We start from the raw sequence: 15114 nt of genomic DNA on the forward strand, positions 1-15114 counted from the left end.
AGTGAGCAAATATTCGAGTAATACTGCATCATATAAACTCGCAATAATCAGTTAGCTGAACATACGAAAATAGGGTAATGGGCCGCAAGTGCTCAGGGTCCGAATTCAGCGTGCACTACCGCAGTAACAGAGGAGTGACAAGCGACCGAGTTTCGCAAAGCATTTTCTGATCAAAAAGTGGCAAGAAGAGGAGGATCTCCTTAAATATATGATTTTGTTACACAATGTTCGATATGCTGCTTCTCACGAAATGCTATATTTTAAAGGACAAGCAATTGCTGCTGCACATGGAATCAATGTCTCTGATTTGCAGGTTAGCTGCAGCTGTATGATTAATTTTATGAAGACAAATTGACCTCTTTGACGAAGAACAACATTATGCCAAAAAATGCTGATTTATTTCAACCAAAAAGTAATTTATTTTCATCGCTTTGTGATTGAGAAGCGTAAAGTGAAGGAATATTTGATCTCCCTAATAGGAACCGCAGGTCAGACGCCAATCAGTTTCCATATGCCACAAAGTTAAACAATGGATAAGATAGGGACCACCCCGGTGAAAGTCTCGGGGCTTATGGTTGCAATATTTAGCTAGCTTCAGGTAGTTCCAGTCCTAATTTTTAGATGTCGCTGGAGGTCATTCACAAGTGGATAGTTGTAGGACCGTCTGAATCAGTGACTGAGGAAAACATTGAAGCTGTGAGGAAAATGTTGCAGGAAGAGAGGCGGTTGACATATCTGCGGGTAGAAGAGACCCTCCACATCTCTGCACCAGCTATTCATTTAATTCTACATGACCATCTCCATGTTAGAAGGGTTTGTTCCCTTTGGGTGCTCCATTCACTTTCAGAGGAACAAAGGGCACATCGAGAGAAATGGTGTCAAAAAATGCTAAAACAATTTGAAAATGGGACTTCGCGTAACGTCAATAGCATCGTTACAGGTGACGAAACTTGGCTTTATTATTACGATGTCCCAACAAAATCGTAGAACAAGGTGTTGCTGTTTGAAGATGAGGTACTCCTGTGACTGTGCGGAAATCAAGGTCAGTGAAGAAAAGGATGATTGCAGTATTCTTCATTAAATGGGGCATCCTGACTCGGGTTGTGCTAGAAACAATGAGGACAGTTACTGCGAAGTGGTATAGTGAGACTTGTCTGCCTCAGGTCATCCAGGCTCTCAAGCAGCTCCGTCCAAGGTCACGGCTCAACACTTGGCTCTTGCATCACGACAATGCTCCAGCACATTGTGCTAATGTAACAATGGATTTTCATGCCAGATCAGGGTTGACTGTACTTGATCATCCTCCATACAGTCCTGATCTTGCCCCATGTGGCTTCGCACTCTTCCCAGAAGTAAAGGTGAAGCTGAAAGTGCGGCGTTTTTCATCCGACGAGGAGCTTCTGGCAGCATGGGATCAAGAGTGTGAACATGCAACCGAAGAAAAGTAGCAGAGTTGGTTCAGTGACTGGTTTCGACATATGGGGAAGTGTATTGAGTGTGGTGGAAATTATTTTGAAAAAGTCTAAAACGTTCACTCACATTGCAAAACTTTCCTAGTGCCCTTTGTATAATCATCATAGAAGGGGAGGGTGTTGTTGATAGGAAGGGTGAAGGATGGGGGGAGAAAGGATTGAGGGTAGTGGGAGGGGTGGCAAGCATAACCAGATGTGCATCATTACGGTGGAAGTCACTTCTCTGCAGTATATGTTGATAATAATAGTAACATATTGCACACAATGCGCATTGCGGCGCAGTCTCTGATTTGTAGGATGCTAATTAATTTATTATTTAACCAACTATTCAATACATTTAGTTTTTATACAATTAGGAATTGATTATGATTACCTTATGAAGTATGAGATATGTTTCACCTTTCATAAAAGGCTTCTTCAGTCACTGTACCTCCTCAGGTTTGGGGTTTAGTAGCAGTTGTCTAATTTGAGTTTTTAAATATTACATTTTTCAGAATGTTAGGAAAAACATTCAAGCGATATGAGAATGGTTAAATTAGACCTTATTCGGAGATAATGTTGTAAACTTGAAAAAAGGAAGCAACAACAGGTTGAAATCTTTGGCTTGTGTTATTTGCCTAGTAAAAGTAATTGATGATTTAACATTTGGTGTAGCCATAGCGAAGGGATCAAATGAATGGATGAAAACCATAACGGTATAAGTGACATTTTTAAAAAAATGAGTTAAGTGCAGGATGTAACTCCGGGAGTATGTATCCTTTCACCAGCAAAGGGATACAACTGATAGCAGTAATATTCTGCGCTCTAGTGATGGGTGGTATAACTACAAATAGCATGCTTTATATGAGTGTTGAAGATGTTTAAATGCCTTTTTCTCTGAATGACCAAAATGCTACTTATACCGTTATGGTTTTAATCCATTCAAATGTTCAAGTGAAATAATAACTTGATTGGAGTATCTTGGCTTAAACTAAGTCTTCATTAATTATATCAGTGAAGTGAAGTTGTAAGTAGCACAGCATGATGGTATTGGTGCATGTTGATCAAAGGGTACTATAATTTGTGAAGGATGGTGTGGATGCCAAGCCTGTGCAGATTGTCTGTAAATGAGAATATTTATTATTTAACTTAATGTTCGAAAGAAATGTGTTAAGCAGTAAAGACGAGTAAATATTAGTATCAGTTACCCCTTAGGCTGTTGAGATGTTGCTTATTCATGTTGAGTGATGTTGGACTGATGAAGAACGCTCGGCTTCTACTTCTCGCATTGTGAGGTCGTGCTCGAGGGGGAAGCACTTGGGAGGGAGGAGCTATGGGCTTGTTGTCCACGCACAGGGGACAGTTGACGGAAACTGTAGGAGATAGAGGGGAGGGGTGTGCCTGTCAACGTGTTGGGAGATTTAGCTGACGTGGTATTAAAGACTTTAAAAAGGTTATTGTCTTGAAAATTAATTTTTTGAAGTAGAATAGGAATTTGGTCATAAAGGGGGCTTTTTATATCTATTAATTCATTCAAGTTTTTGTCTTTATTAAAGTGTTGGTCCAAGAAGATGTATAGGTTTTCAAATTCGGTCATTAGTCTGCCTTTTTCAATTCTTTTTAAGATCTTTAAGTCCCGTTCTATTGTGGTGAAGTGGTGACCAGTGTCCCTCATGTGAATACTCATTGTGGAAAATTTATTATGTTTTTGAGCGTTAAAGTTTTCTAAATATCTAGTTTGGAAGCTACATCCAATTTGACTGATATACAAAAAATTACATTGAGAACAATTCAGTCTATAAATTCCTGAGCCTGTGCAGCGGTTATTACTTACGTTGACAGGGTTTTGATTACGAAATATGTTTTGATTTGTGTTCCGTGTTTTGAAAGCGATATTGACTTCATGTTTCTTTAGGGGGTTGGCTATCTGATGGATAATTGGATTAGTGTATGTAAAAGTTGCAAACTTCGGTTTATCGGGTTTTATTGGGGAAAGTTGAATTGTTAGTTTTAGTTTTATTTTGTTGATAATTTTATTGATCGTGCCTGTGTTAAAGCCATTGAATTTGGCTATTTCTTTTATGTAATCTAGTTATTTTTTCAAGTTGTTAGGCGAAAGGGGAATTTTTTAAGCTCCATATATATATATTGAACTGTAATATGAAGCTTGTTTATGGGAGGTGAGGTGTAATGAATTGTTATTTATTGTTAGCGGAGTGAATGAAGGTTTTCTGTAGATCTGAAAGTCAAATATATTATCCATTCGTGTGATACTGATGTCAAAAAAATTAATCGAGTGGTTGTTCTCATCTTCCTTTGTGAATTTTTTATTAATATCTAACGTGTTTAAAAATGTGAGGATTTTATGGCTGCTATTGCATTGTTTGTCAGTGATAACTAATGTGTCGACATAATGGAGCCATAGTTGTAGTCCATTAATATTTCTTTTATTATTTTATTGTGTTCTAAATTGTCCATATAGATGTCGGCTAATATTCCTGAAATAGGGTCTCCCATTGCTAAACCTTTTTGGTGGTATAGTTTGTTGTTAAATGTGAAATAATTACTGTTTAATACAAAGGTTAATAATTTATCAAATTCTTCAATTTCAATTTTGCTTAGTCCACTGTGTTTAGTGGGGTTGTTTTTGATGATGTTGATGGTTTCAGTAACTGGGATGTTGGGAGACATGTTAGTGATATCAAATGAACATAAAATGTGGTTGGGTAACAGAGTAAATTTATTTAAAGTTTCACATTGGTCAATTGAGTTTTGAATGGGTTTTTTGTTGTTGAATTTGAAATTTTTTTAAAGAAAGTAATGTAAAAATCTTGAAGTTGTGTATGTCGGACTGCCTCTACTGTTGATAATTGGCTGGATAGGGATGTCTTTTTTGTGGGTTTTGGGTAAGGCTTTGGCTGTGGGTAACCTTGGATTCATATTGATTAGTTGAAGATTTTCTTGGTCATTTAAGTAGCAACTTGAATTTTTTTTATGAGTGTGTTTGTGATGATGATGATGATGATGATGATGATGCTTTTTTAAAGGGGCCTAACATCTAAGGGGAGATAATGAAGAGGAAGTACAGATACAAGTTGATTTATGGAATTAAGAGAGAAGAAATTTTGGAATGAAGATTAGTACTGTGAAAAGTAAGACCTTGATCATGACAAGAGTTAACAAAAAATCCAGGGGTGGGATAAAAATGGGATATGAATTTCTTGAAGTAGTGAAAAATTTTAAATACTTTGGCAACGTGATATCACAAGATGGAAATTTGGATGGAGAAATTGATTTAAACGCAGCAGTCTGTAAGTTTCTGCCATTGTGTGAGAGATTTTGAATTGTACACACTGCCACGCTTCTCCTTATTTCCTCATTTCATATTCTGTCTTGTCTTTCTGTGTATACTCCTCAAGAACCTCATTTCAGCTGCTTGTATCTTACTTTGGTTCCGCTTAGTTAACGTCCAGGCGACCGGAGGTTTCTAAACTATGTTGTATTTTGGTTAAAGGATCTTTGTTGATGATAGTGTAGTTTTTATCTGAAAAGAAATCTTTGTTTTTTTAATTATGTAGTCTTGTTCGTTCATTAGTACGGTTGTATTACCTTTATTGGTTTTTGTTACTGTAACATTACTGGTATTGATTTTAGTCTTTAAATCGTGGATTGTTTTGAGAGGATGGTATTTTTGTTGGTTTTTATTTCATTGTCACTTCTTCTCCTTCATCCATTCCCTTTTCCAGATTCTCTCTGGGAGGGTAGTGTACCAAAGCCCTCCTCCTTACTAGATCTTTCTACCATTCCTCTTCTAGTTCTTTATCGCTATCGACTCCTCTATTTACAATACAGTCCACAACACAGCATCTCCGTCTCATTCTAGGACATCCCCTAGGCCTCTTTCCAGTCTCTGTATCCATCAATGTTCTCTTTGGTATTCTCTCGCCTGGCATTCTCATCATGTGTCCAAACCATTTTAGCTCTGCTATATCAATCTATTCTTGAAGTTTACACACTCCCACGCTTCTCCTTATTTTCTCATTTCGTATTCTATCTCGTCTTGTCTTTCCCTGTATGCTCCTCAAGAACCTCATTTCAGCTGCTTGCATCTTACTTTGGTTCCGCTTAGTTAACGTCCAGGCTGCTGAACCATAGGTCAGTATAGGTTTATAATAGGACAGTATAAAACCTTCTTGCACTTCATTGGCACATCTTTGTTCCTACAATGTCTCTCTCACACAGTGGTAGAATCTTGCAGACTGCTGTGTTCTTAAATCAATTTCTCTATTCAAATTTCCATCTTGTGACATCACACTGCCCAAATATTTAAAAATTTTCACTACTGCAAGAGGTTCATTTCCTATTTTTATATCTCCCCTAGATTTTCTGTTACCTCGTGTCATGATCAAAGTCTTTTGCAAGTTATAAATCTCATTCTGCATTGACGGTTGTCACTTGACAATGAAGATATTTATAAAATCCTCCTTATCAATACAAATAAAGTCATCTGTTATATGAAACAAAGTCTATACATGTTTCAGCCTAATCTCAAGGCCATCTTCAGTAGTAGAACAATAATTACCAAGCTCGATAGCTGCAGTCGCTTAAGTGCGGCCAGTATCCAGTATTCGGGAGATAGTAGGTTCGAACCCTGCTGTCGGCAGCCCTGAAAATGGTTTTCCGTGGTTTCCCATTTTCACACCAGGCAAATGCTGGGGCTGTACCTTAATTAAGGCCACGGCCACTTCCTTCCCACTCCTAGCCCTTCCCTGTCCCATCATCGCCATAAGACCTATCTGTGTCGGTGTGATGTAAAACAACTAGCTAGTAGTAGAACAATAATTAGATAATACACAAACAAATTAAAAATCGTGATGAAGTGAAATGACAGTGATCATGATTAGTGAATTAAAAACACATTGAGGTACAAAGTCTTCTCGTCTGATAGGCCATTCTTGAATTGTCAAATAAAAACTTGCTGAGTGTTAAAATGAAAACACTGTGCTAGCAGTATAGTGAGACCATCAATACCATGGATTAAAACACGTGTAACATCAACATCAAAGTCTTACTTTGCACAGTACTAATCTTCATTTCAAAATTTCTTATATCTTCATTCCATAATCAACTTGTGTCTGTACTTCCTCTTCATTATCTCCTCAAACTACTTGCTCGCCCATCATCTTCTTGATATTATGTAGAATTCTATCCATGATGACAGTGAAGAGTAAGGGAGACAATACACTTCCCTGTCTTAAGCCTGTCTCAACTCTGAACCATTCAGTTTGACCCACTTTGGTTCTAACACAGCTTTCGGAATTTTGACACAATGCTATTTCCATCTGCATTGTTTCATTCCCAATCTATGCCTCTGTCAATGTTTTCCTTACCAAATTCCTTGGGACACTGTCATATGCCGTTTCAATATCTAGAAACATTACTACCATGTCCTTTCCCTATTCCTAATACCTTCCCATCATTTGATGTAATGTAAATATTTTGTTAAATGTGGACCTGCCTCTTCTGAATCCATACTGGTGTTCTGCCAATTTTTTTCCTCCACTCTCTCTTATTCGTCTATCCAAGATTATTTCAAGGATCTTAGCTGTATGAGGTATCAGTGTCACTCCTCTGTAATTTTCACATTGCTTCCTGTCTCCTTTCCTGAAAATTGGTATAATGACCCTTTTCGTCCACTCTTTTGGAACAGTCTTTTCTCTCCATATCACTCTGAAGAGTCTATACAACCACTGTAGACCAACTACTCCTACTGCTATTATCATTCCTATGGTGACCCCGTCAATTCCAGCTGCCTTGCCTCGTTTCATTCTTTTAGTGGCCCACTCAATCTCTGCCATGGGCACCTCGTTTTCCTTATCTTCCATCTGCACTAAATCTGGTTCTTCGATTTCTCCTTGTACTGAGGTATTTAGACGTTATAAAGCTGTTCAAAGTATTTTCCCCGCCTCTGCAATATATCCTGCTTCTGTGATATCACATCCTCCTGTTCATTTTTAATGAAGTTGGCACCTTCTCCTGGGTGTTTCTTCTTTTTAACCCACTGGAATAAGATCTTTTTGTTTCCACTTGTATCTTCTTGCAGAGATTCAGTGAATTTTTGCCAGCATTTCCTTTTCTCTTCTTGAACCATTTTTCTGAGGGTCAAGTTGTAGACCATTTCAAAATTTTTGATGTGCGTGCTGGGCCTCTTACATGTGCGGTTACACCCAAAAGCCTGCATTTGACCACCCAGGAATCTCGCGGGTGGGAGCGCCATGTACCCTGGCTGTAGTATCCGCCTAACAACACAGGTCCTCGCACAGCCGAATGCCAGATGGACATATTATTATTATTATTAATTTTTTTTTTTTTTTTTGCTATATTTAGTGCTCTGTACACGCTGTGGGTTACATGCTATTGCAGGTGACTGGAGGAAGGGAGTCCTATTGCTCATTGCCTCAGTCATCCCGTATTAGACATCGTCCAACATCAGACCCCGAGCTGTACCAGCTATGACCAGGTGGGTATTGCCGTGGCTGCTTGGTTCAGCTACAGAGACCCCTGACTGGAGTGGGTGGCATTCCGGGAGGATGATTTTGGGCATGGCTTCGAAACGAAGTTGCCCATCCCAAGGTGGTCCCCCACCAAAGTCTTTAACTTTTGCTTCCCTGAGAGGTTCAACTCCCTGGGAACATGTTCAGAGTGAAGGAATGGGATCCAGCTTCTCTAGGTTTCTGGTCGCTACCAGAACCGATGGGCACGATTTTAAGCTGGTAAAGTTGATCCTTTTTAGTAGAAACATTGAAGGCGTCTATGGCGAACTTGAGGATCTCAAGAAAATGCGCAACGGTAGTTTGCTTTTGAAGACATGTACAACACTGCAAGCAAATCAGTTGCTTAAGTGCGACCACTTTGGCAAAATCCCCATCAAAGTGGAGCAGCACAAATCCTTGAATCTGGTTTGTGGAGTCATTTTCACCGCAACCTTATTTTGAACACTGACGACGAGAACCATGGCGTGACACACGTCCAGCGCATTATGCGCAAGGTCAACGGTGAAGACTGAGACCTGTGTAGAATCTGTAGGATGTGGAATGTGTTTGTAGTATATTTTATTTGTAAACCTATCCTTTAAGGAAAACTTACTGTGTGAAGCAATACGTAACCAGGTTTCAGCGGTTACTTTTATTTCCATACTTTTATTTCATCAAAACCATTTACTTGCATTTACACCATAATACACTAAAATGCATTATAACATGAGGAAGCAACATTTCCCACTACTCTCCAATGAACAGAATCTTGGCCCTCAATACTCCCTTACTTCCCCTCGCCTCTCCTTGGAACAGAGTTCATAGCCCACATAATGTGTTACTCCACCTCTTTTTAAGCTACCAAGATTAAACAAGGCCATTGATTGCAGTCCAGGCGCAGTTGCTGAAGGTAACAGACGATTGAGTAGCAGCTTATATAAGTACAGAAATATTTTTATTAATAAGCTGCAGTTCAAGACTACCATAATCATTATTTGCTATTACTTGTTTATAATATCTCCTACTCTCAATCATTGACAGGTTTATGCAACGTAAACAATATTTTACATACTGTATTCTGATTTAAGTGATTTGATAGAATCTGAGGATGTTCTTATAGAATGAAACATGTTATTCTTTTTTTTAATAGTGTGTATATTTTTTACAGGTATTACCTATAGTGTGATATGTGTTATAATTAGTGTTTTCGACAGACTGGAAAGCTTTAAAGTTGCATTAAGCAGCTTAGAACGTTCTTAATTACATGTGGAAAGTAGATGACACTTTGTTTTTCTCCTGAACTCTGTACTTCTTTGAAATAGCGTTATTTACAATATGTTACTGAAGCTTTGTAACTCAGCAGGAATGATTGGTGGCTATCTCAGCTGGCTCCACTCAAGCCTCAATTTTTTGACTTAGGCCTATCATTCTCATTGTGCATTACCTTCTGTGATCAGCAGAGATTTCCTTAGCAACAGTTCTCATATCCAGACTAGAAAGACCTCTTCTCCAACTGGATCTGCTGTTATATAGCCCTTTCGGCTTCTCAAAATATCTCGCACTTCACTTGTATAAAAATTATGGAACACTCTGGAAAGCTGATCTGCAGTTTCCAACACAGGAATTCCTTGTATATGTCATGACTACTAAAGAACAACTATGTACACTTGTTTGAACACATACTCTACATCGTATTTAGTGTCTGATGCTGGGATTCTTGCTTGTTGGTCACATCATATTTCTCATTTATATGAAATCTCAAGCATACAGCTGCTACACGAATACTTAAATATACTGTAATTCCTCTCGTACATCCTTCTTATTTCTACCTTCAATTATAAGTCTTTGCAATGTAATAACTTCCAATTTTTTTAATTACTTGCTGAACTCAGTGACACAATTCCTTCTACATTCAGTCTCTCAGGTTTGATCCTCAGAGTTCATTTTCTTCAAAGAAACAACAGGGTCAGTTGGTGTCACTGAAATCATAGAGAAAATTGATACTGACCAGCAAAAATGGTTTGTTCGTGTTCAAGAAATGAACACCATCTGACCAACTGAGCCTTAAATATTGAACAGCCGCCAGCTGATAAAAGAAGGTAAAGAATTACATGGAAAGGATCTTGTAAAGAACCGCTCAAGAAAGAAAATATTCAAGAAGAGCTGGTACGTAAAGAAGAAACTGCTTTCGTTGTTTTTTGTTTTTTGTAACCCTAGACTGATGGGAGCAGCTAAAGGTCTACAACAACCATAAGCATTTTTATTAAGGATTTTATATGTAGGCTATATCGCTGGTGGCAGGCTCTTCACTATCCCAAACATTTGAAACTTCCTCTAAATTAGGCATACAGGTTTGTTTGAATCCTTGTCGATTTTCTCTATGTAGTTTAGTGTTTGTCATACATCCACTGTTTTACTTATTCTGATTTCAGTATTCTCTTAATTTTCAGAGTTGGAGCTGAGGTAGTTGATCCTGCAAAACCTTCCAGCTCAACTACACGAGAGTCATTTTCAGGGACTGGTTATAGGCTGGGACAATCAGAAAGTGATACACAGGGTAAGTTTCTATTGTATGACTGGGAAATAAATTAAAACTTCCAGTGAATGCAGTTTGATACTAATAAGATGTATGATGCCTGATTTCTGCTGCAGGTAAGTGTTCTTGCTTGCACATTTCTGTAATTCTCAAAAAACTTTACTCGCCAGTTGGTGCAACAAGTCAGATCCCCCTTCTTCCCCTTCTTCCAATCCTCTGGGAGTGTCTCAGTCTTCCATATGTCTTTGAACAATGGCAAAAGCATCTCAGCTGTCAACTTGTAGTCTACATTCAACACCTCCGTCACAATGTTATCCACTCCAGGAGCTTTGCATGCCTTGCAGCTTTTCAGTGACTTTATGATCTTGCTCTTCGTCGGCGGGTTGATATTCACAGTCAATTCCGGAACCTCTCGATAGTCTTCCCCTCCTTTGTCCTCCTGTACCATGACTTTGTTTAGCACTTCTCTGAAATGCTCTTTCCATCTTGTCATTTGTTCTTCACTGTTTGTAAGCTTCTTACCTTCCTTGGATTTTATTGGCCTGCACTGATTGAATTTCTTTTGAGACAGCTGTTTTGTAATGTTGAAAAGCTGTTTGGAGTCTCCTTTAAGTGCTGCCTCCTGCGCCAACTCTGCTAGGCTATTTACCTGATTTCTTCTATCATTTCTTGCTGCTTTCTTTATTTGTCGGTTCAGTTCACTGAACTGTTCTATCAAGCTGCTTTTCTTTGTTTCATCTTTGCAATGATTTAGCTTTGTTTTGATATCTCTTCTATCTTCTTCCAGGTACTGTCTAATGTCCATTCCTTTCTCCTGTTTTGCTTGAATCCCAATATCTCCTCACTTGTATTCACGAAGGCTGATTTTATCCTTTCCCATTTTCCATTCACACTCGTTTCATTTGGGCCTCCTCCTGCGTTATCTAGATCAAATGAACTGTACCTATTGTTCAGCTTGATTACAAAATCCTTTTTAACTTCAGCATCTTTCAATTTTTCAGTGTCGAATTTTCTCTTTCCACTTTGTTTATTGCTTCAGTTTACTACAGCAATATTCACTTTAACTTCAGCTGTTACCAGGTGGTGGTCGCTTCCACAATCTTGCGCCTCTTTTGTTCCGAGTGTCTAAGAGGGATCGTCTCCACATCTGGCTGATTGCAAAGTGATCAATTTGTTTTTTTGTTCTCCCATCTGACAAAACCCATGTTACTTTGTGACATGTCCTGTTAGGGGAAAATTGATCCACCAATCACCAATGGTTATTTAGGCAGAATTCAACAAAGCGCTCTCCATTGTCATTCTGGACTCCCACTCCGTGTTCCTCTAGAACTCTTTCCACCCTGTCACTTTTATTCCCAATCTTGGCATTCAGATCACCCATTATCATTTTGATCTCTTGTTTCTTAACCTTTGTCAGGCCACTTTCAAGCTGTCCATAAAAATGGTCCTTCTCTTCTGGCTCTGCTGTTTCTGTTGGTGCATAGCACTGTACCAGATGAATATTTCTAACTCTTGTTTTGAACCGTGCTCTGAAACAGGGTTCCAGTCAAGGAGGTATTTTTGTGCCTCTCTTGTCAGCAACAGTCCCACTCCGCCTTGGGGGTCATCATCATCTTCCTTTCCTGAATATACAGTGAAACTCGGTTAAGAAGTTCCCGCATAAGAAGTTTTACCGCCTAAGAAGTGTGATATTCTTGGTCCCTTGATCAGTTGCATTAAGTTATATGTATATTTTTCCCGTTTAAAGTGTTCTGTTGTAAATATATTTCCCGCTTAAACAGTTCAGATTTTAGAGCCCCTTGAGATAGAAAACGTCCGCCCAAAGCAGCCCGTGGTTAGAACCCTACAGTCTCCGCGCAAGTTGCACCCTGTGTTAGACCGTTCGCATGCTCGCGGTGTGTGTCTGGTGTCACGGAACATGTGCGGGCCTGCCACGGCCATATGACGTCACGCTATGACAACACGGACAGCAGATGTTCACTCTCGACTTGTGGAATCGAATCGAACCCATCAGTCAAAATTTCCACTCCACTGTTCCATCTAGCGGAATAAAATCGAACGGGAGTCTACGTAAGAAACATAAAGTACGCAATGGATGATTTAATAATACTTTAATGCAGTAATTTGCGGGCCGCGACAGGGTGAAGTCATTAATCGAGGTGGCCTAAACATTAATTAAAAACCGTAAAGTGCATTTGTCCACAACATTACTGTTAACCTACCACAAAACTGAATTTTCTAACCTATCTGATTTTTCATTCCCTTGCTTATTTCCTTCCAGCCATCCAGTCTTACGTTGTTGCAATAATACTTATGGGCCTTGCCGTAGAGGAAATTACGTTTTTGAACTAAACTGATAAGATTTTCCATGTCTATTATTAGTGAGGTGAATAAAAACAACTTCGCGACTCTATGCAGGAAACAGCCGATTTGCCAGCAGCCAGCTGATACACATGCCGCCAAACAGCCGGCCGAAAGATCCCGATTGTTTACGAAGTTGAACGAATGTTAATAGCCAACTTAGTGTTGAAGGAGGCACACATATTCATTGCAATACCCCAGATACATTTCCATGCACTAATTTCTGCAACTTCGAACCTGTGTTTTTTTTCTTCATTACCTATAGCATGAAGAGGTTTGAAGCAGGAAAATAAACTCAATACTGGCTTGGCCATGCGGTACTTGTGAAACAGCCAGAAACTACGCCCGTTGCCGTGACAACCAGTAGGAATGCAGATGCGATTTAGGCCTAGGTTCTAAGAATCTCTAAGAGTAAGTTGCTAGATTTCCCATTTGCTGCCGTTATCCTTGAAGCAGGTGTCAGAGGTGTGAGGAAGATAGAAAGCACATGCTAACAAACTGTAGTACACGTCTTGTCTTTGTTTCTTGTAAGCCTAAGCTACGGATTGCCAAGCATAGTGTAGCGTCGTAATTAGTATGAATAGGAGTCGGTGAAGTTAGTTGTACTTGTAATATCAACGTACAAGCTTTTTTTAAGTGAAAATGAGCGCAACTCAGAGGAAAGAGATCAAGCGAATGGCACTAACAATAAAAGACAAAGTGGAGATTATAAAGAAAGTGGCGTCATCTACACTTTCTCGTGTTGCCTTGGCAAAGGAGCTGGGGATGCCGCTGTCTACTTTGAATGGTATTATAGCGAAGAAAGAAGAGATCTCTGCTTCTGCAGGGAATACTTCAGCAAATTGTAAGGAAGTTAAATATGAAAAGTACGATGAAATAGAACAAGTTCTGCTAATATGGTTTAAACAGCAGCGAAGTTTAAACATACCTTTCAGTGGGACTATTATGCAGGAGAAAGCCTCATGCAAATTAAGGGTACCTTTTACCGCGTCGAGCGGGTGGCTGGAACGCTTAAAAAATCGAGCCGGCATCGTTTACAAAGCCGGCCCCGTGGTGTAGGGGTAGCATGCCTGCCTCTTACACGGAGGCCCCGGGTTCGATTCCCGGCCAGGTCTGGGATTTTTACCTGGACCTGGTTCGAGGTCCACTCAGCCTACGTGATTAGAATTGAGAAGCTATCTGACGGTCAGATAGCGGCCCCGGTCTAGAAAGCCAAGAATAACGGCCGAGAGGATTCGTCGTGCTGACCACACGACACCTCGTAATTTGCAGGCCTTCGGGCTGAGCAGCGGTCGTTTGGTAGACCAAGGCCCTTCAAGGGCTGTGGTGCCATGGGGTTTTTGGTTTTCGTTTACAAAACAATTTGTTGCGAAGCAGAGAGTGTAAGTTCGGAGGAAAGGGAAGTTTGGAAGGACATGGTTCTGCCTGCTAAAATAATCAAACCTTGCAACGTTTTTATATAACTTAATATGTTCCCTTCTCTTATCAAATATATTTATAATATGGTATGTTCAATTATTTTACTTTATCTCTAAAAATATTGTCATGATAATCGAATTTTTATATTGTGGCTTTCTGTAAGCAGCTCTTATATATCGGCCTATTTCGGTATTGTTCACAAACGAGGAAATCTGTTGGCTGTGTGTTTCACATGTATTTCGGGTACAGAATAAGTTTTTGGGCATTATCCCTTTTAAGAAGTTTCCTGCTTAAGAAGTTTTTTTTTTTTTTTGCAGTCCCTTGAAAAACTTCTTAACAGAGTTTCACTGTAACAACATTTCGCCATCTCTCAACTGATGCTCTCCGAATCCATTCCATCATGTTAACACAAGTGCGGTAACAGGTATAACTTGAAAACAATATTCTCTCGACCATGGGTAACTAATGTAGATATCGAGCTCGAATATTATTATTTTACGATTGTGATTATTATTATTATTATTATTATTATTATTATTATTATTATTATTATTCCAACCACTCACAACCGATTAAGTATGGAGAATTATCCAAGAATTCAAGGACAAAAAGGCAGCAGGCCCGGATGCAGTGTACGAGCACATCAAGGCCACGGCGGCGGACACTGTAAGTGTACTGACACTACTGTTCAATGAATGCCTGAGAAGCAAGAGGATCCTAAACATATGGAGACAGGCCAACCTAATCACACTGTACAAAGGCAAAGGCAACAGGGATGATCCCAGCTCATACCGAGGAATCGCCCTAGAGTGCA

At 39.4% G+C, this 15114-nt stretch overlaps 1 protein-coding gene across 1 annotated transcript in view; it reads left to right on the forward strand.

The window, feature by feature from the left end:
* Positions 1-15114, forward strand: part of p47 (NSFL1 cofactor p47) — a 178021-nt gene that overhangs the window by 65850 nt on the left and 97057 nt on the right. Inside the window, exon 4 of the mRNA XM_067140182.2 lies at positions 10435-10541. Coding sequence (XP_066996283.2) covers positions 10435-10541 — 107 coding nt within the window. The remainder of the gene's footprint in view (positions 1-10434; positions 10542-15114) is intronic.

This window comes from Anabrus simplex, chromosome 2 (assembly GCF_040414725.1).
Source record: "Anabrus simplex isolate iqAnaSimp1 chromosome 2, ASM4041472v1, whole genome shotgun sequence".
NCBI classification, from domain to species: Eukaryota; Metazoa; Arthropoda; class Insecta; order Orthoptera; family Tettigoniidae; genus Anabrus; species Anabrus simplex.